The 25,413-nt window shown below is 43.6% G+C and overlaps 2 protein-coding genes across 7 annotated transcripts in view; one reads left to right on the forward strand and one right to left on the reverse strand.

Moving 5' to 3' along the window:
- Nucleotides 1–3,868: 3,868 nt before the first annotated feature.
- TMEM130 (transmembrane protein 130) overlaps nt 3,869–25,413 on the reverse strand; it is a 105,583-nt gene continuing 84,038 nt past the window's right edge. For 3 of the 4 annotated variants that reach the window (XM_068244580.1, XM_068244579.1, XM_068244581.1), the window contains exon 8: nt 3,869–4,659. In XM_068244580.1, the coding sequence (XP_068100681.1) occupies nt 4,471–4,659 (189 nt within the window). In that variant the 3' untranslated portion in view covers nt 3,869–4,470. Of the gene's footprint in view, nt 4,660–24,807; nt 25,127–25,413 lie in introns of those variants that run through there. The other variant, XM_068244582.1, reaches the window with a different exon arrangement.
- COX19 (cytochrome c oxidase assembly factor COX19) overlaps nt 9,225–25,413 on the forward strand; it is a 119,873-nt gene continuing 103,684 nt past the window's right edge. For all 3 annotated transcript variants that reach the window (XM_068244584.1, XM_068244585.1, XM_068244586.1), the window contains exon 1: nt 9,225–9,343. The gene's annotated coding sequence lies outside the window, so the exon portion shown is untranslated. The remainder of the gene's footprint in view (nt 9,344–25,413) is intronic.

Consider the following 25,413-nt stretch of genomic DNA (forward strand, 5'->3'; position numbering starts at 1 on the left):
TTCTTCAGTGTTGTGGTTCTGCTATGAACTCCCCCTTCCAGGCCCCTCTATGCACACTGCCTGTGTGTTATTTAGGATTAGAGCAGCTTCTCTCTTATCTTTTACAAGCTGGATAAATCGTCCTCTGAGCTGGCTGGGCTTTCACATACTGAAGAATTACAGACAAGGGCAAAGCTGTTTGCAGGAAGAAACAAGCAGCCTGAAACTTCAGTGCATGAGGACAGGGGGAAAGAAACACACAAATGATCTCTTGAGATTCAAAATGAAGGCTGTATACAGCCTGCTTGTGTATGGATGTATTTTCTATGTGTGGACATACTGTACATCAACCTACTTCCTGTTTTGGTGGCCATTTTGTTTGTTTATAAACAAACTTTTTAAAACTGTTTTTAACCACTTTTAATGCGGCGAGGAGCGGCGAAATTGTGTCAGAGGGTAATAGGAGATGTCCCCTAATGCACTGGTATGTTTACTTTTGTGCGATTTTAACAATACAGATTCTCTTTAAGGACCAGGCGAATTTGCGTGGGGGGATGGACGCATTTGGGGGGGTCAGGCAGCCAGATCCCCAGTGTGGCATGCTGGGCCAGATGTCCCCCCTTTAGCCAGATGTCCCCCCTTTTGCCAGAAACATTTACTCACCTCCCAGGCTCCAGCGATGAGCCGCAGTAGCCCCCTCCGCTCTCGCTGGCTTCCCAGCCGGGACCCGGCACTGACGTCAGAGCGAGCGGAGATGCCGGCCAGAGCAGAGGGGGGCTCCGATCATCAAGGGAACAGAAGGAAGGTGAGTGGATCCTCTTTCCCCCCCTACCGCCGCAGCTGTAGCAGTGGTCACTACGATCCACCGGTGACCGTAGTGATCACGTGATCAGAAGCCATACACTATGTGACAGCTTAATCTTCCCTCTCGGGTGCGCACGATTGCGTCGGGAGCGGAAACGGTAGGTGGCGTAGATCCTATGCCGCATCAGGCTAGAACAGCCACAAGTGCGGCATAGAATCTAATAGAGGCGGTCCCCAAAAGGTTAAAGAAAACCTTCTATGACATCCCAGTGCTACACAAGTCATTAAAGCGGAACTGTAGATACATTTTAAACACACTGGTTTACTTACCTGGGGCTTCTGCAAGCCCCCAGCAGCCGTCCTGTCCAGCGCCGGTCCTACATGAGCCTCCTTTCTCCCGCTCAATACAAATTATATTAGCGCTCACAATGTAGGAATCTAAAAGTATTATAAATAAGCATCAGAGTAATATAAGCAAAACACCAATTCATAGAATGCTGGGATGCGCACAGCTCTGTGGCAGCCTGCTAGCCTGTGAAGGCTGCTCCGGCTCAATTCCCCGCAACCGCCGCTGATGTATATGGAACGCGTGTATCAGTAGTCACCGCGTCCGGTGACGTCACCCACACAGCGCCGCTCTGTAGCTCCGGCCAATGCGTTTCGTTGCTATGGCAACTCATCAGGGGCCTGATGAGTTGCCATAGCAATGAAACGCATATACATCAGCGGCGCATTCTATCATTCCTCATGCAACATCTGATGTGGACTTTGCACATGTTTTTAACTTTTTAAATAAATGTGGGTGTAAATCCCTTGCACTTTTACGCTATATTGAGGCATTCTTTTTGGAGGTGACGAACACTGGAGTACAAGTGCCTGCTGTGGTTGCCTGAAGTGGCTGAGGGGTGGCCAATACCCCTACTGCGCAGACGGGCCCATTTGGCCAGCTGATCCGGTGTGTCCTTTCATATTGGGGGGAGTGTTTTGATCTAAACCCCCCCTATGCCTATGAAGTGTCAACCATTGTATATTACTTTACAGAGAGACTGATATACGCTGAGCGCTGTACCCAAAAAATGTTCTATCCTTTCTCCCGCTGCCGCTCCGTTCCTCGACTTGTAAGTCAAGGCTAGCGCAGCCCTGCCACGTGTATCTTTTCTTCGCGTTCCCCGCTGCAATAGCGCTATTGCGGACTGGAACGCGAAGAAAGGATACGCGTGGCCAGAGCCGCGCAGGCGCAGTGGCCCAGCGGCAAAACCGAAAGTACCTGGCAGCCGGAGAACGGAGGCTCATGGAGGACCGGCGCGGGACAGGATGGCTGCTGGGGGCTTGCAGAAGACCCAGGCAAGTGAATCAGTGTGTTTAAAATGTATCTACAGTTCCACTTTAAGTATTTTACCTTAGATAAAACAATTTTTTTCAAATTTCTATAAATGTTTACAATTGCTGGAAAGCTTAAATATTTGTTTTCCCCAACCATGAAAAAAGTACTTTTTTGGTGTACTCCTTATTCCACATAAAAGCGCTTAGAAAAGTGCTTAGAAAAGTGCTTTTCTAAGCGCAAACTGCTCTGAACAAAATCGCTCAGAGCGATTGCGCTGGCGATTTATAATGTGAACAAGGCCTAACAGCAAAACAGATTGCTGTATTAAAGTAAACCTGAAGCTATAAATAAAAGCTTCATACTTATGTCAGTAGGAGGAAGGCTCTATATGCTCCAGAGGCTTTCCCAATCTACCATGACCCCTTTGCTGCAGGCCACAACCCTCTTAAGGGGCCCATACACCTAACAATTTTCCCGCCGATATACAGCAGATTTGATCACTGTGATCGAATCTGCTGTGAAATCGTTGACCGAACGATCGATTTCCGACCAAAATCGATTGTTCCTGTCGATTCCCGTCGTTCCTGTCCATGCGGAAGAATTCGCTTGATCGCCGACGGCTCGGGAGTGTGTCGATAGTGGAGTTCGAATGCCCGAAGGCCGACGCAATACAGCGGCAATACATTACTTGTTCCGCCGACGTGTTTCCCCGCTGCTCCTTCTCCGCTGGGCTCCGAGTCCGGCAGGCTTCACTTCTTTCTGTCCTGGCAGGAAGTTTAAACAGTAGAGCGCCCTCTACTGTTTAAGCTTCCCTGGACAGGAAGTGAAGCTGGAGCCGAGCGTGGAGAAGACAGCGGAGACCGGGGTATTTGCACCGGAGGGATCAGGTAATGTATGCAGGGGGGGTGGCGGCAGCTTCACTGATGGTGATCGGTTTCATGCTAAAATCAATTCACAATCTGTTTGCAGTAAAGGCAGCCATACAATCCCTCTCTGATCAGATTCGATCAGAGAGGGATCTATCTGTTGGTCGATCTGATGGCAAATCGACTAGTGTATAGCCCCCTTTAGTGTATTAATGGCCGCGATCCTTCCCTCCTCCATGTATGAGCACAGCTGCACTGTGCATGCACACTGACGGCCACGCCTGTGCAGTAACTCGGAGTCGCTCATGCATGCAGAAAAACAGTTTTGTACAAGTGGTTCTGTGATACTGCACAGTGCAGCCATGCTCATACATAAAGGGGAGCAGGGCCACGAGCAATCTTCGACCTTAATGTTAAAGAGTTCAAAAGGGGTCCTAGCGCAGAACTTTGGAAGAGAGTGGAAACCTCTGGACCACCCAGAGTCTTCCACTTACTGAGGTAAGTATCTAACTTTTTAATGTGACCAGGGGCATAGCAATAGCCATAGCAACTGCTATGAGGCCCTGGAGCATAGGAAGCCCAAGTGGTGATGTATTAACTATTAATTTTCCTGTGTTTCTCCACCCTCTGACTTTATGTTAGTGCCTATAGACTGTTGGCAGTGTACATTGTATAGGAATGTACATTGCCTAGTCAGCTCATATCCCACAGGGTAGAGGCAGGTGGCATTGTTCAAGATTGCCTAGATCTGATGGCCCCATCTAAATTCTGCTATGGGGCCTCATAATCTCTAGCTACACCTCTGTATGTGACTTTAGGTTTACTGTAAAGGAAGTCTGAAGCTAAAATAAAAAAAACAGATTCTTACCTAAGGAGATGAAAGGCTATGGGTCCTATAGAGCCTTCCAGTTCTTCTCACGTTCCCCTCTTTCCAGAGCTGGCTCCCCACTCAAATCTCTCAGCGTGGGAGGCTTCGGAAGTCTTCGGGAGCCCGAGTGCTTCCAAAGACAGGCAGTTCCATATTGCCCATGCCCGAGCGAGCGTGAGAGGGCGCTTGCGCATACATACTATGGAGCTGTCCATCTTCGGGAGCACTTGGGCCCCCGAACGCTTCTGAAGCCTCCTGTGATGGAAGTGAGCAGTCGGGACACAGCGCTAGAACGAAGGAACCGTAGGAGGTACTAGAAGTCTCTATAGGACCCAGAGCCTTTCCTCTCCTTAGGTAAGTATATAAAGCTAACTGTCAAGAAATATCTCTTCCCTCACTACATTTGTGAACTGTGCCATTCAGCCAGCAGGCAGCTCCATACATTGCCAGCCACAAACAAACATCTCAAATTCCAGCTGGTCCTAGACTCTTCAGTGCTTATGCTCTGATGACTGCACATGCCTACACAGTTAGGTAGCCATCCTGGATGATTCAATTTGTCCATACTGGACGTACCTTCGTACCTCATGCATGAGTACCTTTATATAAGCAGAGGCATTAAACATGAGTTACATCATGTAACTTCTGATTGATGGAGATAAAGAATGTAATAGTGGCTTTGTCTCAGCTCCCCCCTCACTGTCATCCACAGTTCTGTCATTTCTGCAGTAAGTACTTTTCCTTCTTTCAGGGATTTCCTTGTATTCTGGAAATGGCTCATACTTAGCAGATTCTGGGGAGAAATCAAAATTTGCCGCCTGCAAAGAGAGAGAGAGAGAGAGACAAAAAAGTTAGAACCACATAACTCTAATGCCAATGACTTTCATTGTGTAAGGAAACCACACCAGCATGCCATAGAGATCGCATTCACCTTATATACTGACCACTGCACCGGTCACTGACTCAGGAAGACATACAGTGGGTTGCAAAAGTATTCGGCCCCCTTGAAGTTTTCCACATTTTGTCACATTACTGCCACAAACATGAATCAATTTTATTGGAATTCCACATGAAAGACCAATACAAAGTGGTGTACATGTGAGAAGTGGATCGAAAATCATACATCATTCCAAACATTTTTTACAAATAAATGACTGCAAAGTGGGGTGTGCGTAGTTATTCGGCCCCCTGAGTCAATACTTTGTAGAACCACCTTTTGCTGCAATTATAGCTGCTAGTCTTTTAGGGTATGTCTCTACCAGCTTTGCACATCTAGAGACTGAAATCCTTGCCCATTCTTCTTTGTAAAACAGCTCCAGCTCAGTCAGATTAGATGGACAGCGTTTGTGAACAGCAGTTTTCAGATCTTGCCACAGATTCTCGATTGTATTTAGATCTGGACTTTGACTGGGCCATTCTAACACACAGATATGTTTTTTTTAAACCATTCCATTGTTGCCCTGGCTTTATGTTTAGGGTCATTGTCCTGCTGGAAGGCGAACCTCCGCCACAGTCTCAAGTCTTTTGCAGTCTCCAAGAGGTTTTCTTCCAAGTTTGCCCTGTATTTGGCCTCATCCATCTTCCCATCAACTCTGACCAGCTTCCCTGTCCCTGCTGAAGAGATGCACCCCCCCCCCCCCCCCCCAAGCCTGATGCTGCCACCACCATATTTGACAGTGGGGATGGTGTGTTTAGAGTGATGTGCAGTGTTAGTTTTCCGCCACACATAGCGATTTGCATTTTGGCCAAAAAGTTCCATTTTGGACTCATCTGACCAGAGCACCTTCTTCCACATGGTTGCTGTGTCCCCCACATGGCTTATGGCAAACTGCAAACGGGACTTCTTATGCTTTCTGTTAACAATGCCTTTCTTCTTGCCACTCTTCCATAAAGGCCAACTTTGTACAGTGCATGACTAATAGTTGTCCTATGGACAGAGTCTCCCACCTGAGCTGTAGATCTCTGCAGCTCGTCCAGAGTCACCATGGGCCTCTTGACTGCATTTCTGATCAGCGCTCTCCTTGTTCGGCCTGTGAGTTTAGGTGGATGGCCTTGTCTTGGTAGGTGTACAGTTGTGCCATACTCCTTCCATTTCTGAATGATCACTTGAACAGTGCTCCGTGGGATGTTCAAGGCTTTGGAAAACTTTTTGTAGCCTAAGCCTGCTTTAAATTTCTCAATAACTCGATCCCTGAACTGTCTTGTGTGTTCTTTGGACTTCACGGTGTTGTTGCTCCCAATATTCTCTTAGACAACCTCTAAGGCCCTCACAGAGCAGCTGTATTTGTACTGACATTAGATTACACACAGGTGCACTCTATTTAGTCATTAGCACTCATCAGGCAATGTCTATAGGCAACTGACTGCACTCAGATCAAAGGGGGATGAATAATTATGCACACACCACTTTGCAGTTATTTATTTGTAAAAAATGTTTGGAATCATATATGATTTTCGTTCCACTTCTCATGTGTACACCACTTTGTATTGGTCTTTCACGTGGAATTCCAATAAAATTGATTCATGTTTGTGGTGGTAATATGACAAAATGTGGAAAACTTCAAGGGGGCTGAATACTTTTGCAACCCCCTTACCTCTTTGGCATATCCAGGACCCCTTTAGCCTGCTACAATCACAACAATCACTAACCTGAAGTAAGAGAGATACGGAGGCGGAAACAATTAATAAATTAAATTAATTTAATCTAAACAATACCAGTTGCCTGGCAGTCCTGCTGAACCTCTGACTTCAATACATTCATGCTGGGACTATACGTTGAATATATACGTTGAAGTGAAAGAAGGATAAGTGATGCATGGTGCTGAAGACAGCTCCACAAAAGGAATAGAAATCTCCAAAAATCCCCCATCACCTTACCTACTGCCAACACTAAAACCGATCAGCTGCCAGGCATAGTAAAATTTGCACCGGCATTGGGACCGTTAAATTTGGAATTGAATTAGCTGGTAACATTTGTGCAGGTTAGGCGCTGTACTGCTACAGCACATACACAATCAGCTGAAAGCACTGTATTTGGAAGATTAACAAAAAACAGTAGCCAGTAACCACAACTACAATTGAGATTAGCAGCTAATTTATAATGTGAAAAGCTCACAGATGAAGTCAGTTTGCATTTAAAGGGTACCGGTTTAAGGATAAAGCAATGGAATCAAATGAGGAACTTACTACATTGTGTGACAGACAGGACTGCTGCATTTCATGACTCAACAACTCTTCACATCTCCTGACCATCTCGACCTCTATCCTCACAGGTATGTCATATACCACCTGACTGCACACAAACCAACTGCACGTTACAAGAAATGCCTGTGTATGTCCCATTTCATCTGTTATGAACATTCTTAGCCATATTTATCAATTGCTGAATTGTGTACAGTGATTTTCACTACTAACTGTGATTTTTAAATCTGGCATTCATTTGCTTCACACTTATTACCTAGCAGCTTATGTGTAACTTCTAAGCTATCCATACACTGTGTCGTTTTCCCGCCGATATACAGGTGATTCAATCACTGTGATCAAATCTGCTGTGAAATTGATAACGCAAATGTTGAACAATTTCCATCCAAAATCGGTGGATTCCATCGATCTGAAGATTTTGCTTGATCGCAGACAGGTCGGGAGAGTGTTGTTAGCGGCGATCGTCCGAAGCAGCATAGCGGCAGTGATAGATTACCTGTCCGCCGGCGTGAGTCCCCAGTCCCTGCTGACACTTTCTCCGGCTGGCCTGTCTCCTCAGTACTTCCTGTCTCCTCCTGTGACAAGCCGAAGTTTAAACAGAAGAGCGCCCTCTACTGTTTGTATTTCTGCTCGTCGCAGGACAGGACAGGAAGTGAAGAGGAGACATGCCAGGCATAGAAAGTGTCAGCAGGGACCAGGGGCTCACGCCGGCGGACAGGTAATGTATCACTGCTGGCCAGGGAGCACACGGGGGTGGCGAGCACGCGGCAGGCAACAGCTCCACAGGTTGTGAATCGATTTCAAGCTGAAATCGATTCAAAATCTGTGTGCAGTAATGGGCAGCCAATAGATCCCTCTGAAATCAGATTCGATCAGAGAGGGATCTATCTGTTGGTCGATCTGGTGGCAATCGACCAGTGTATGGCTGCCTTAACATAATAATAAGTCTGTTATCACTACAATACTGATTGTTATGCATGAGCCTTGTAGAGACTACCTCCCACTGCTGATATGCTAACTCACTCAGCTGAGTAGACCATCCTGATCTGCTCTGGCTGTGTGGCTGTGTACATAAGGAAGGCCTATAGTCAATTTCTCAGCTGGCGTCAGTTCGAGTTTAAAGGGTAGCGGTTTAAAGGTAAAGCAATCGAATTTACCAGAATTCACCAGCCATTTGACATTACACCATGGTAATTTCCACTCAGCCCCCTCCTATTGTGTTACCACCTCCTCCTTTTAGATTGTAAGAATTTGGAAGGACCCCCCTCCTTGTGTGTCTGTGCACTCTGCTCACAGAGTAACATGAGCCTGAATTCCTGAGAATATTACTCCAGTGTATGATCTGGCATTGTGTACCATATTGCTTCTTGTCTGTAGTGTGTTGACTGTCAGCCCATTGTCTGTAACCTTTGTTTATTGCACAGCACTGCATAATATGTTGGAGCTATATAAATCCAATTGATCATAATAAGCTATATTCAAAATTTGCAAAGTAGGTGGATGTCTTAAACTAGCTGATAAATAGTGACGTCCGTGACCAAATTAGCAACGAGTCATTTAGAATGCTCATGAAGTGTTGAAGTTGTTTCTTATTTGTTAGCTGTGTGGATATTAGTGTTGAGCTGTGCTCTGGAAATTATGATTTGAATTGCACTTCAAGCATGCTCTTTGTATTCTGCTATGTTTTCCAACAATGTCTTCAATTTAATAGGCTCCTTCTAAAAGCATGTCAACCGAACGCATAAATGCCTTTGTTCCTGAAGTGAATAAGCATAGCTATTTGCATAATCAAAGCAATCCTCAGCAAGTGTCAGCCAATTTGTGTCAAATCCAGCTTTTATTTAGCTGCGTTTGAATAATCAAGGCTGCTGCCTCTTTAAAGGATACCTTAGCCTATAAAAGACATCTAAAGCAAGCAGGCATGTGTGGTGGGCTCTCCTCATGCCCACCGCTCCCCCATTATCCTCCTTCACCCTCTGTTTTCGTGCATCCACCCTCTGAAGCTACTTCCTGGTCAGGAAGGTTGGTGAAAACTGCTCAGGTACTGCCTGGCAACGCACATCCCTGATCATACGCCCACAACCGGGAGTGCTCTGTGCACTACGTCACAACTAAGTAGTGCGCATGCGCAGAGCACTTCCGGCCGCGCGATCGGGGATGCATGCGCAGTCTTCACTAACCCTTCTGACCAGGAAATAACTCCGGAGGATGGTGCATGAAAACGGATGGGGACGGAGAACGGGGGAGCAGTGGGCATGAGGAGAGCCCATCACACGCTACCCCCCGTTTTGATAGGCTAAGGTACCCTTTAAATAATTAGCACTGTAAATACAAATCAGATAATCCACTACTGTTTGCCATCAAACTTTGATTGCTTACCTTCTCACAATAAACTCTCTACTGTCATAAGCGTGACCTTGATAAAGCTGAATGTTGTAACTGCTGCAGTATATATTTATGTATGAAAATTACATATGGTGCGTTTTTGAACATAGCCATCTTTATTTCAACCCACATAAATTGTCACCTCCAGCAGTACAGAATGAAAACTAGTAATACAGCATCCTTTCTCCCCCGGTGTTGCTCAGCAAGTCAGAAGTTTGGAACCGCCTGTACTCATTATAGAACAAAAGGTCCAAGCACACAGCTGTGAGTTTTGTTATTTTAGCAAAATCTGACACATTTCTTCTCTCCATTCAACGCCTTCACAGATATGAACAATCCGTCCCCACACTGCCAGCAGATGCGCACTGACAGAATATGAAAGGCTCGCTTGTTAATATTCCACGCAGAGCTAGGATCAACCTTTACAATAACACTGTACAACATATGGCAGCTTCTTACTGAGATATATATACACATTTGCAGCAATGATAGCATGTGGGAACACTATGGGACATGACTTTTAATCTAAAAACCGTTCAGTTTTGCATCCCATACATAGAGTGATTTACTAAAAGAAGCTAAACTATGAAGACCAGAGATCTCAGACTATGTATAGTTTGAACTAGCAATCACATGAAAGGAAATTCAAGACACAAATAGGCAGAGCTCTTCTAATGTGACTTCAAATACCGTATTTTCTGGACTATAAGATGCACTTTTTCTCCTTTTCTCCCCCAAAGAGTGGGAAGAAAAAGTCCCTGTTTCTTATAGTCCAATAGTCCCTGTACTATCCCCGGTGTCTTCCTTTGCTCCCTCTGTGGGATGTAGTTAGCAGCGACAGCCGCAGGTTCACTCATCTCATCCTTGGAGCCCGTGGCAATCAGCTGCTGCCCCCCTCCGTGTCCTCGGTGTCCTCCTCTGTGTCCCAGCTCTGCTCTCCCTCTGCAAATGTAATTAGTGGCAGCAGCCGCGGGTATCACTCAAGCAGCGATCATCTGCCTCACTCACTCCTTCCCCCTAGTGCAGGCACTTCCTTGTCGTGTCATTACACATGTGACCAGCACAAGGGGGAAGGAGTAAGTGAGTGAAGCAGCTGATTGTTGCTGGCTCCCAGGATGAGGTGAGTGATACCTGCAGCTGCCGCCGTGGATTACATCTACGGAGGGGGTGCGGAGCAGGACAATGGGGATACGGAGGAGAACACAGAGGTTTGACAGCAGCAGATTGCCGCATGCTCCCAGGATGAAGCGGGTAATACCCATTTACAGAGGGGGAGCACCGTAGACACGGAGAGAGGTAGGAAAACACCCCAGGGACGTGTGACACCACAAGGTTGCACCTCAGACTGTCTAGGTGCTGATTGATGCCATAGTCTAGCTCTGGGAGGAGATCCTCCAGGACACCACCCTCCATCTCATTAAAAATTTGGGCAAAGTGGACTACCCAGCCGCATAATTTTTTTTGTACTTTCAGGCTTCTTTTTAATTTAGTACTTTGTAGGTTGATAATTTTCATTTCCATCAAATGATTCGGCATCCTTTTGATCCCATCACGTCACCCCTAACAGTTTTTTTTTCTATCATTGAGATCTAATGCGTTTTCAAAGTGTTCTTTTCAAATTTTTGAGCAGTGTATATAAGGGTATACCCTCTTGCTTCTTGCTTTGTACATAAAAAAACATAAATTTGCTTATTGACAGCAAGGGATCAGTCTCATGTCAGAATGACTCCGTGGATTTGTTGGGTTGCTGAGTTTGTAAGCATTCACTCAAATGGAGGTAATACATTTTCACATCAAATGAAGTTTTATATAAAAAAAAATAAATTTTAGGATAAAATGAGACCAAGTCTTCAAAAAAATTATTTGTGGAGAATTCTTATTAATATTCTACCTCTGTTCCATCTACGGTGATAGCATCAATGTATGCAACACAGACTCACTTTTCTAATTTACTTAATTTTCCATGTTTGGTTCTCAAAGTCCATTTCTTGAATGTAAGGGAAAGAGGGAAAGGAATCAGTATCCTGTTCTTATATCAAATTATGTGAGAAGCACTGGTAATTTCCACCAAGGATATTTCTTTATTAAATAATCAAAATTATAATAAAATTAGCATATCAGAAGAGCAATCCATATAGTTTTCACACACACTCTTTTCATACATTCACACATACACAACCCTGGGAGTATGTTGATGAGCTTTCCAAAAAATTGTTGTGTGCACCTAAAAAATGGGAATATTTATAAAAAAAACCCTCTACAATTGGTAAAAAACGTATTTGCATAAAAGCTGGACAATCCCTGTTTCCTGTTTCAACAGTCCCTGTATCAGTTGCAATAATATCCAGGGTAGTATCCTGTTCTTCTGGGTGTGCATGTTATGTTATCCTTCTACTCCTCTGTGTTGAATGAAAAAGTTGAGGAGTGCTGGAATATTCCAAATTGGACTGTTACCCCATAAAAATAGGACGAGCCATCTCATGGCAACTCACAAGTGCAAAAAATGTGAAAAACCATGGATGTCTACTACAACAGATACCACATTTTATTGATGAACAACAAGAATTGCACAACCATAGAAAACCCCTTATCCCCCCTTAAAAATGTGACAACACGGCCATGTGTCAAAACAGACATCAGCTGATATGCAAAAAACCTCACCACTCATGCAAAACCATAACTACACATACACTTCTCATAATAACTAGGAGCATTGCTTGCAGGATCTCAAAGAAACACAGCTAGGATGCTGATAAATCCATGCTTTGTGTAATTGCTGAAGTCCAACAATATGCCACTGGAAGCAGAGTAGCAGTTAAGCAGCATAGGTTAGTCCGTATCAATTGCAAATAGTCCACATACTCTGCTCTGAAATAAGCCACAGGCTGTTAGGACACTTAGAGGCACAATCCCCAAACCTACATCATTTGTATCATTAGACAATGAGTGATTATTGTCCCAAGAGGGTTTCAAACTTCAAACTGGCCAGTAAACATGGCACGCCAGCCGGATGGTGCACACGCCAGCCAGAAAATGTCCATAGGAACAGCTGCCCAGTGGGCTCTCACCAGTACTTGGCCACAGTGTCCTGGGTTCCTGGCCACGCCAGAGACAGCATAATTGGTGGTCCGTTTCCACTACAGTGTTCGTGTACCAATTCAGTGTTAGATGTATGCTGGATACATGGGCTCACATGGATAGGTGTAATGCCTGGCAGATCTCCTGCTTTCTTTTCAGCTGCTATGCCCCAATCTATCACCACCTTTTTCACCCTATGTGGCGCCTCCCCGCTTGAACGGGAGGTGAGGAAATTGGGAGGTATGGTAACATTGTTTGGACAAGGAGCTTTTTTTTTTACAGATTTATTGCTGTGTTTATAGAAACTGAAATGTCCAAGTGTTTTCTGTAGAGGGAAGGTGGTCAGATAACATATTTATCAAGACTAAAGCATGGTCAGATATAGTATATTATAATATATTATCAACAGCAAGAAAAGCTCAATTCAAGAAAATGACTTATGTGGCAGTGAACGTTAAGGTGGCCATACATCAGGCAACTTGGCGGCTGATCGACCATCCATTTTGATTGTTATAAAATAATAATATTAGAAAATAGGTGCTGCCAAAAAGAAGCATGCCCAATCGACGCTGCGACCAATTTCAGGCCAAAATTGGTGGCATGTATTGATCAGACACGCTGCAAGATGTAGGGCTGACACGTTCAATCAGGTGCGCGGCAGTAATGGCATGCTATATCGGAATGATCGATGAACACGATGGAATCCCCTATGCTCTCCCCCCAGTGTAAAATGTGCCTCTCGATGCAGTATACTTTACTTGCCAGTGGCTCCTGCTGGCTCCGTCCGCATACATGGCCGGCCACGTGTGGTTGTCGGCCTATATGTGGGCAGGAGGAAAATTTTACATTGGGGGGGACAGCGCCGGGCCGATGTATGCGGCCTGCAGTGTATGGGCAGGCAACATATCTCTCTCCAATCAGATTCGATCAGAGAGAGATCGGTTTCTTAATCGATCTGCCCATACATCGTCTGATGTATGGGCATCTTTAGAGAATGATGGATGGATGATCTCTATATGTCAACTCAAGTCATAGGAGTTCATAAAGCAATGAAAATGATTTTCATTTAAAGAAAAAGTAGCACTATTTGATGTGCTTGGGGATATGTCAGGCGTTATATACAGTATGTGGTCCCTTGGAGGTGCTGATCCTGGGAGATTTCTTGTCTTCAATACTATTTACAATAGCACTGAAGTCACCTTCGATTAAATTGATAGAATGATGTATAATGTACTTGTTAAATGCAGTCCTGTAAGAAACGAGTGTTGTTACAGCTGGGTCTATAGATACTGAGAATATTCCCATTTTGAAGTTAAAAAAATAAATTAGATTAGAGCTCTGCAATACTCTTTTCTATCAAAATGAGATTTAATAAAGGTATTTTGAAGTGATTTCCTGAACATGGATGGCTACATCAGCTTTTTTACCACAGGATGGAGATCAAATAGCTTTGCTGACCCAGGATTTCTTGTAGAATTTGTATTCTTCTAAGTTTACATGGGTTTTCTGAAATACAGAATTATGTGTTCTCAGTTACTTGAGGAGGCAGAGAATGTGTGATTTTTGTAGAGAGTTCTACAGCCTCATACATCTGTTAGATGGTTCTTGGCAGGGGCAGCTGCTGTACGAAGTGCCTGATTGCCATGGCTGAGTGCTGTCTGAGCCTGAACTTCTATTTACTCTCTCCACTTGCTTAAAATCGCCCTATAATGCACCCCGCTGTCGTCTTTCCTCAATAACAACAGAATGCAGCACTGGTCTGTTGGCTGGACATGCATCTGTAAAGCACTAGGGCCTGAACAGTTGCCAAGGGAACAAGTCAAGATCACTGTCGGTGACAGTAATAGTGTTTCTATATGCATCCTAATCCATTAGCAGCTTCAATAGTTATCTCATTTGAGATAAGTGCATTGCTTTTGACCTCAGTTGACAGAACTCGTTGTGCTGTAAATTTTTGGAATGCTTTGATCTCTCTCTGCTAGTAGAAAATATAGAAACTGAAAGCAGAAGTCCTCTGTTATTGTCTCACACTGCCCCCTAGTAACAAGTGGCCATAAATACATGTTACAGTAGTACTAATTAGAAGCAGGAAATGTAACAAAAATTAAAACATGTGCTAAAATAAATTGGCCTGGAGAACTTGCACACTTTTAAATAAATTGGCTGCTAAAGGGTTAAGTCTCTTCACATTGCAGGTGGTGATATTTAGATGGCAAATGTTTATTTGTTATTAAGAAGTGAGTAGTATGGTGATAAGAAGGATGGAGGCAAGTTCTCAGATGATTCTTTTTCAGGAAAAGGAGTGGACCTGAGCTCCCACCGGATGATATATTTCCCATAGCTTGATGTAGCATTTAGCAGGACAAGCAACACAATGATTTGCTGTATATATGGAAGGACAATAGAAAAAAGTTCCATACAAATAGTAGTAGTCAACTTAACATCAGGAGTATGAGCTGGATAGCGTACTGGTAAGGCTGCTGCTGCTGATGCAGGAATTAAACCTTTAACCAAGTCTCAAGCCAGTACATATAACAACACACCTTAGTTAAAATATTCAGTGGCATACCTAGGGTATTTGGCAACCCCCCCATTCAAAATATATTTTTTAGGGGGACGCTAAGTGCATTATGGCATAATTTTCTAGAAAGGGAGTGAGTGCATCAAAAAATTGGTGTGACCGGATGTAGGTGGAAGCTAGCTGTAATGTAACAGAGTCACCCATGACCAGGGAACCTAATCACAGTAAGCGGCACCATGAAGAAAAGAGTAATACATGGGGATTCTCAATGGCAACATCAGGTAATCTACAGAGAAACTTGGCCGTGACCACCAGTGGACATTTCAGCATGGCTATGACACAAAACACACAGCAAAAGTGGTAAAGAAATGGTTATAAGACAACAACATTAACGTTTTGGAGTGGCCCAGCCAGAGTCCTGACTTGAATCCAATTGAGAATCTGTGGAGGGGGCTAAAGATCAGAGTGATGGCAAGAAGACTCTCCAACCTGAAAGATTTGGAGCTCATTGCTAAAGATGAATGTGCAAAAATACCCGTGGAGACATGCAAAAAGCTGGTCTGCAATTATAGGAAGTGTTTGATTGCTGTAATAGCTAATAAAGGCTTTTCTATTGATTCTTGAGAAGGGTAAGAATAATTTTGGACTAGACACTTTTTGCTCAAATGTAATATGTAAATAAAAGCTGAGAAATGTTTTTTACACAATAATTCCTCTTGTACACCGTCTTATTATCTTTTGGGAGACACCTATTTCATTTACCGTCAAAAAATTACTTGCTGATTGAATAAAAGTAACTTTAAGTCAAAATTTGCCAGGGGTATGAATAATTATGGGCAGCCCTGTATGTTTTAATGGAAGTATGAAGTTTGTTAAAATCGGGGTGACCCTTATACAGTAGTTATTTAGTTATGTAGCACTATCTTCAACCGCTGAATTAATTTCAATAAGCTGTTCCTTGTCTTCATCAATCACCATCTGTCCTACCTACAAACCTCTTTCCAATGCCTTTACATGACATTTTCTACAAAACGCTCAGTATGTACCAGCTGGGTTGACTCTCTCCCTCAAGCCATAATTCCTGCCTTGTGATACGATTCCAAAAAAACAATATTCCATTTACGTTTCACCTGCTTAATCAATAAGTTCTGATGGTTCTTAAAGAGACCATCCATTTCTGCTCCATCAACCACCCCTACATTAAGTTTAAAGATCGCCGTTACATTTTGATCTGAATCATAACAAATAACATAAGTCATGGTTTATAGTTAGTTTGAGATCACAACAGAGTTGCTGGATAGATCTAAAGACACATTTGGCATTCTTTCATAGGTAGCAGATCAAAAATATAGGGTGGAGCATATAATAATTAGAGAAAGGGTAAATTGGAAAGTGCATGTTTCATACTAGTCCAACCACACTTATGAGAAAGGACATTTCTCAAGGTATAAAGGTCTCAATTTTATTGGAATCAACGGAAGGTTTACTCATTCTCCCTGCAGCATTCCCGTACAGTCAGCTGACGTCACTGTATTGGCCGGGTGGGTAGGAGAACTGGATGCTCCCGGCCCCCCCATATGTAAGCAACTGGAAAGATTGTTAATTATCTCGCTAATGTGTCAAGACGCCATACCGACGCAAAACGGCCCTAGTAACTACCACTCACCTCCTACACCGATGACTTTGCTACTGGACACGTAAGCTATGATATGGTATTACGTTGCTGTTGCACCTGAAATATGTTTGGCTGTACGCCGCGGTTTGTATTATAGACTGTCACATCACCTAAATACATCTGTGGGATGGAAGGTGCACGCCTGTTCTACTTTTTCTACGCTGTGCTGTGATGAACTATTTGTTCTTTCTATGTGTTGTGTGGCACATGTCCAAGTGACTGTCTATTACAACAATATGGTGCTGCAAGGTCACGGAATATAAGTACCTGTGCTTTTTGCTAAGCTCACGAAGAAAATTAATAGGAAGTGCCACACAAAACTGCTCTCTTCTTGACTTATAAAATATGTATGCCACTGCATGCATTTTATTTTTGTCCAATAAATGATTGTAACTTACCTGTTGGTACCAATAGCCCATGATTTACTAATATCCCAAACCAGCGGAGGACTCACCTGGAGACCTTCAATAGCTTCCATATTGGAACCCTATACTGTGCTTCCAAACAGACAGGACGATCGAGGACAGATCAACAGTGGTGTATTCCTTAATATGCTTGTATGCTGAACGGTCAATATTGACATTTTCAGCCATCTAACAAGGTGAGCCGCTCTCTGCATAGAGGTGAGGATCTAGTTTACAATTGCCAGGTCAATGAGCTTTGAAAGAGCTGGGTAGACTGACATATTGTAATTTCAAAACATGTTTTTTTAGCTGCAGCAGTCTAATTTCGCTAAAAAGTGTGTACTCTAAAGTATTCATGCAAAACCGGCACTGAGAATTTGGGCACAGGGTGAAGCTGAAAAGCGTCTCACACTGTTCCTGCAAAAGTCCTGGCAGCGTTAATTATTATTCCTCCTACAGGTCGTCATAGACTCGGAAGTTAGGTGTAATTCGGCCGCCAACAATAGCAAATTACGCCGTTTTTAATGTAATTTGGGCACCATTTTTTAACAGCGCCCAAATCGCTTTCTAAGCCTCGCTATAGCTGTAATTCACATTACAGCCTATGGTGGCGCATGGTGCACCCAAATTTCCCAGCACGATTTTGTGCAATTTCATACTCTGATACTTAGGCTATCAGATGGTATTTTTAGATCTGTGCCTGTAGATGGTTGGGTTTTAATTAAACCTACTAACCCCAGGTTTCTTGTTCTTTTCCACCACAGATTGTGATAACTACATTTTTCGCCGATAAAGATGTCTCAGATTTTTAAGCAGGTCTAAACTTTTTCTACACAATCAAAAGACCCCACATGTACAAATGAAATCATAATACCATTGCTTTTCTTTCATCCCTTGTGTTCCTTGTCATTTTTTCTCTGCCTTTGATTCAGCGCAAATCTACGTCATTCCAATTTGTTTTTATACCCGCTGCTTCCTGTGCGAACATACAAGCCTATTCTTCCAATAATAACGTTCAGATTCTGCAACGGCTCAAACCACAAACTGTCTTTTCTGTACATCACATCACAAGTGTAAATTACTTTCCGCTACTGTGAAGAGACCTTCTCATTCATCTCCCTGCCATGCCAGCCTGAAAACGCGTGGTGCTGTGTGCTGTACCTACGCGTTTATCCACAGCCAGGAATATCAGAACGGGTTTCATGAAATGATGTTGTAATTGTAGGGAGAGGGCATGTTGTCTCAAAGCAATGTTACATCCCGAAAAACTAGCCTGACAAAGAAAGGAAATAACAGCTAGCATTCAAATTATATACTCCAGCTTTAATTCGTTGCTGTTGGTTCATTGTAGCCAATTTCAAACTATTTATGCTATTCATTGGTCTTTCTATGCGATGACTCATGCCAGAACACGGAAATATGTAGGGAGGACAATTTAGGGGCAGTAGTGACTCATTTCTGTAAATTGGAAAGAGACAAGTGAATGGATTCTAAGCTGTGAGTGTAAATAAATGTTACTCCGATGTTATATCTCATGTTCTGACCTTTTGAAAACGCCATTCTATTAAGTCGTGTTGCAATCAAATAATGGAGTTTTTTTTCTTCTTTACTTCCCTTTTAAAACCAATATGCAGTCCCTGAATATCGAGTGACATTTTCATGTCACGCTTCCATGAGTGGACATCTTTAGGTACCATTCACATCTTCATGTTGGATTTGCATCACAAATGAAAAACATTACGGCAAGAAGATCAAGGCAACGGTATAAGTGGCTGGTGGGTTTCGTCAGCACAGAACGCATTCTTTAAAGCTAGCATACTTATTGGATTGTATTATCTGTAGAAGATGTAAGCTAACATTTAAAAATTGACTCATCAGTAAGGTTGTTTGATTTCTTTATCTTCCTAAACACAAAAGCACTCGTACACACGCCTGACATAATTTGACTGGGGAGGCAGATAACGCCCGCCTCAGCTGACAATCAGGCGTGTGTACGACACCCGACGAGCCCCTACGCCCAACCCCGAGCGACCCCCTTGACGGATCTACCCAACCCCAGCAATGCCAACCATACCACCAAATCCCATTGTTCTCGCCACTCCCTTGACCTCTGCGTGACGTCACACATACACTGCTCATCATCCCTCCATTGTCCCCCTGCCCCCCCCCCCCCGATAGCAACACAGCACATTGTCACCTACACTGTAGGATGTACAGTATGTGGCCCAGCCCAGCGATGCCGCCCAAGGGGATCAGCTCCTGATCCCCAATTGGCGACATCAGTTAAGTATGTGTATGGGCTCTTAAAGGAAACCAGAGCTAATCAACTCTTACAATTTTATACATACCTGGGGCTTCCTCCAGCCCCATGCACAAGGATCGCTCCCACGCCACCATCCTCAGTCTTCTCCCTCTTCAGTCCCGGGTCCCGTCACTTTAGCCAGTCGCGGCCATTCTGCGCAAAAGAAATACGCCCTCTGAGATGCGTAAAGAGCGCACTTCTTTTACGTCAGACTGGCCGTGACTGGCTTAAGTGACGGGACCCGGGACTGAAGAGGGAGAAGACTGAGGACGGTGGTGTGGGAGCGGTCCGTGTGATTGGGCCGGAGGAAGCCCCGGGTATGTATAAAACTGTTAGAGTTGCTCAGCTCTGGTACACTTTAAAAGGAAGCCTGAAGTGAGAGGGCTAAGGTGGCTGCCATACTTATTTCCTTTTAAACAATACCAGTTGCCTGGCAGTCCTGTTGATCTATTTGGTTATAGTAGTGTCAGATTCACACACCTGAAAAAGCATGCAGCTAATCTAGTAAAACGTCAAGCAGAGCACCTGATTTGCATGAATGTTCGGGTGTATGGCTTAAAGAGGAACTGAAGAGAGAGGTATATGGAGGCTGCCATGTTTATTTCCTTTTAAGCAATACCAGTTACCTGGCTGCCTTTGTTGCAGGGTTTGAACCTTTGACAAGGGTTGGAATCCCAGCTTAAAGAGACACTGAAGCGAAAAAAAATGATATAGTGAATTGGTTGTGTACTATGAATAATTACTAGAAGATTAGCAGCAAAGAAAATATTCTCATACTTTTATTTTCAGGTATATAGTGTTTTTTGTAACATTGCATCATTCTATAATATGTGCAGATTACACAACACTCAGCAGTCAAAATGAGTCTTTCAGAGCAGTCTGGGAAGTAATGACCTCTCCTCTAGCAGAGGAAAAGTAAATAGTCCAGGAACAGTTGAGATAATAAAAGTCAGATAACAGCCCTCTCCATGACCTACTTAGTCGGAGAGCTTAATGGCTTGTTTGCATAGAGATAACAACTGGAGTTTCTCAACTCTTCCTGTACTGGAAACAATTACACTGATGTATCTGATCTTAATGTTTTATTTCTTAGCTGTGTTACACATACAAATCAAAATATCATCATTTTTTTTTTCCGCTTCAGTGTCTCTTTAAGCCAGTATGTAAAACAGTAAGGGCAAGGCTCTCTAATAATCCTATTTTCAAATTTCCAGTTATAGCCACAAGTCACAGCCATTAACATGAGCAGCTATGGTGGCACTCAAACTTCCCCTGCAGCTATTTAATGGCAAATTGACATGGATATTAGCAGGGATTGTGGTTGTGAATTTTAACAATGTTTAATTGGCCCTAGGGGGCCCAAAATGTGGTAGAGATATGTCTCATCCACCATAACACCACCACAAGCCTAAACTGTAGGTACAAGGCAGGATGGATTAATGCTTTCATGTTGTTTATGCTAAATGTCTGTCTCCCAACATCTGAATGTCGAGATTCATCAGACCAGGCAACATTTTTCCAGTCCTGTAACTGCAAAATATATTGCTTTACTCTACCATTTATGAATTTGCACACAATAAAGATATCACAATAGGGAGAAGAGGCATCCAGGGTTATATAAAACTAACTATATATAAGCACTAAAATCGAAAAAGGGGCTTACCTCAATAGCGACAGTCACATATGTTAATAATATTTAGTAAGCACAGGCAATGCATTTCGTAGGTCTAAGTCAACTCCATCATAGAGTGCCAAAGGGTTAAAGAGCCCGGGTATTGAGCGCCTCAATACCGGGGAGGCGATCAATACCCTGGCTTTTTTCAATTTTAGTGCTTTTAAGCTAGTTTTATATATCCCTAGGCACCTCTTCTGCCCATTGTCCTATTACACCCCACAACCTTCCAAGTTTGGAGGGGTACTTCCTAGCCCCACCTGGGTTATACCACAGTGTAGGCCAGTAAGTGTATTTTTTTTTCCAAGAGAGCGACCGTATCCAGTCCAGGTTGGACACCCCGAGTGGAGTCGGGTAAAACATCTCCACCTGCTTCAAGCAGTTGGTTGCCCCTTATGCAACCTACCTTTGTGAGTATTTTTCAGTTACACTTATTACATCTCCTCTGATACAGGCAGGGCTGAGCGGATCAGGTAGCCGCAAAAAACTGCTGCTCCCCACCGCTCCTGCGGGCCGCACTGGCCCACTTTCGCTTTTGTGACCTCTGGGGCACGACGCTGGAAGGAGAGACTGTCTCTCTTTCATAGCATGCAGGGAGGCGGTGGGGCAGCAGGGGGCATGGCCAGGGAGAGAGAGCTGCCCGATGGCAGCTCAGGAAAACCTCCAGGAATGCCCCTTTTGAACAGGGAATTGATCTCCTTAATGTTTACCTCCAAGATAGCAACAAAAATTGTTGCTAATCTCGAGGGGCTACAGCACGGCGGTGGGGGGCATAGAGCGCCGTCTGGAGGACACTGAGGCATATCAGGAGGCAGAGTAGGGCTTGCTGGCAGCTGTGGTGCTTCTATGAAGGGGGAAAGGGTAGTCCAGGGGCTTCCTGTATATTCCTATACCCCACCTTTCCAGTGGTGAGTTTCTCTGGTTAAAAAGGTTTCTTCAGTATGCAACTGCGACAGTGGGCGAGTGTATCTGTACTGGGCATGGCTGCACAAGTAAGGTCCGCACATGCCCAGTAATGTGCACAAAAAGTAAAGTAAAATAAAAAGCCTTGCACAAGTGCCTTAGTTCTACAGGGCATGCACAGACCTTACTTGTGCATGATCTGTATGGACACGCTCGCCCATGCCTGCACAATGAAGAAACCTATTCAAGCAGAGAGTGACCCAGTGCTGGAACAATGTGGTGTAAGACGTTTCCTTTAGTAGTTTTAGGTACTGTTCTTTTTTATGCTGGGGAGGGGAGGGGGGGGGGGGGGCGGTGGTGGAATTTGTTGTGTACTGATATATATATGGGGGGGGGGGGGGGGCGGCTGGTGACAGACGGCCTAGGGCGGTAGAAAGTACAAATCCGGCCCTGCCCGCTAAGGTCCACAAAAGTCATTATCAGGACTGCTCCTGCTCCTATATTTATTGTTACAGCTGCAGAATGTTATATTACTAGAGTACTCAGTGTTATGCCCACACTGCTGTATTTGATTGCTTTAGTATCGAGTTCACTGGCACAAAGAAAAAAAATATTTACTGACTTTTTGGTAAATCCCCGAGGTCTTCAGGTTTTGGGACAAATGGAAAAACAATGCATGCAAGTTCTCTTTAACTGCTTCCCAGGCTCTCTTGTATACTCCCAATGATGATGTCCCTGGTACTCATCGCCAGGGCCGGCCTTAGGTTTCACAGCGCCCTGAGCGAAACCTGATTGTGGTGCCCCTCCTTCATCATACACACACACACTTTGCACCGTGTGTTATAGCCGCGGTCTGTCTGTCCCCCCCCCCCGCAAAAAAACCCCACCCTCAGACTCAGGTAGGTAACCAGGTATAGGTGCTCTCAGTATAGGATCTCATTTGTAGATGTCCTAAATATAGGTAGCAAAGCATAGGTGCTCCAGTATAGGAAGTAAGGAGTAGGTCCCCCCATAGGTAGCCAGGCGTAGGTGCCACCAGTATAGGTAGCCAGGTGTTGGTGCCCTTAGTAGAGGTAGCCAGGTGTAGGTGCCTCCAATATAGGTAGCCAGGTGTTGGTGCCCTCAGTATAGGTGTAGCCAGGTATAGGTGCCCCAAGAATAGGTAGCCAGGTGTTGGTGCCCTCAATATAGGTAGCCAGGTGTTGGTGCCCTCAGTATAGGTAGCCAGGTGTTGGTGCCCTCAGTATATGTAGCCAGCTATAGGTGCCCCCAGTATAAGAAGTCAGGCATAGGTCCCCTCTGTATAGGTAACCAGCTATAGGTGCCCCCTGTATAGGAAGTCAATGTGTAGGTCCCCCTCAGTATAGGTAGCCAAGCATAGTAGGCACAGTAGGAATGAACATGATAACACGGTACCATAAACATGAAATATATACTATATATATATATATATATATATATATATATATATATATATATATATATATATATATATATATATATACACACACATACATATATATATATATATATATACATATATACACACACATACATATATATATATATATATATATATATATATATATACACACACATACATATATATATATATATATATATATACATATACACACACATACATATATATATATATATATATATATATATATATATACACACACATACATATATATATATATATATATACATATACACACACACATACATACATATATATATATACACACACATACATATATATATATATATATATATACACACACACATACATACACACACACACACACACACACACACACACACACACACACACACACACACACACACACATATACACACACATACATACGTATATACATACATACATATATACACATACATACATGCATACATACATACATACATATATATATATATATATATATATATATATATATATATATATATATATATATATATATATATATATGTATGTATCACAACAATCCCATAATTAAGGCCAAGCAGGCAAGCAGAAAAGGGTATAGTGACTAACAGCAGAAGTGAGGTAAGATGTATGCAGAGGATGCCTAAAGGAAGCAAACAGTGTGTGGAGATGCCGAGATGGCTAAGTGTGCAGTAGTTACTGCATGACCTGTGAAGGCAGAGGAAGAGCAGAGGAGCAATCATGTGGGGAGGCATAGGGGCTTACCGGCAGCAGGCACGGAGGAAGAGTGGACCACCCAACGTCAATGTCACTCTTCTCTCGCTGATCTCCACGCCTCCTCCATCTGTAGTTTGAGTAGGTCTACAACAAAATGGCCGCCGATGTCCGCATTTGTGGACATCGGCGGCCATTTTCTTGCAGTCCTGCTTTAATTACAAACGGAGCGACGGTAGCGGGGAGAGACAGAGTGGGCGGCAAGAGGGCGGCGAGCGGCGGCTGTACTGTGTGCCCTTGTAAGCTGGCGCCCTGAGCGAACGCTCCGGTTGCTCAGGTCAAAGGCCGGCCGTGCTCATCGAATTTTGTATAGATACATGCTTCTTGCTGCTCAGTGGTGTATTGCCTTCCAATGGAAATCCTCTAGTCTAGATTTTGCTTTGGTATTGCATAGGCTAGATATACTTATGCTCATGGACAGAGTATATTACTATAGTGTTGATAATTTGGCTAGGTTTGAGTCTATCTGGGATAACTGGAAGTCCTACAGTTACAGTAAACCTATCTGCTGCTCTTTGCCATAGGTGATCAATGTTTCCTGGACTTCTCTTTTATTTTATTTTTTCTTTCCATGTTCATTTGATTTTTGTTAGTTGTCATCATTCCAGGGCCCATATGTTGCTCTGTTTGTTATGTTCTGTTTTTGTTTTGTTTTTAACCTTTTCTTCTACACAGGTTGGTGGGACTTAATGGACTTTGTAGGACTTGGTGCTGGTGGATCTCCCTGAAATCTCAGTAGGGTGGTCTGGAACCCCCATTTTCCAGGTTGAGATCCTTGACACCTCATTTTGACATGTGGAGCTTGCCACAGCTGTGACTGTTTAGCTGTATGTGTTTGCCTTCTGTTTTAGGCATATTTTTGACAGTTTGTATCCAACACATTTCCTGTTGTTCCTACTTTGCTATGTGTACTGCTTTTCCTAATAAAAAAAAATAAAATAAATAATTACTGACATCACTTAAGACACTGACTGTTGCACGCACGTCACTCAGTGTGTATATCTGACAGCTAGTGCAGCAGCATCTGATTGCCTACCATATTATTGAGCTCACTCTCGCAAAAAAAACCAAAAAACATTACAGATATCACTAGTTTTGTGAGAGCAACTGTTGCAGGCACATCACTCCTGGGGCCTGATTCACAAAGCGGTGATAACTCAGTTATCACGCCTAAAAGACTTTAGGCGTGATAACCTTTGCACCACAC

The sequence above is a fragment of the Hyperolius riggenbachi genome, chromosome 7 (assembly GCF_040937935.1).
Source record: "Hyperolius riggenbachi isolate aHypRig1 chromosome 7, aHypRig1.pri, whole genome shotgun sequence".
Classification (NCBI taxonomy): Eukaryota; Metazoa; Chordata; class Amphibia; order Anura; family Hyperoliidae; genus Hyperolius; species Hyperolius riggenbachi.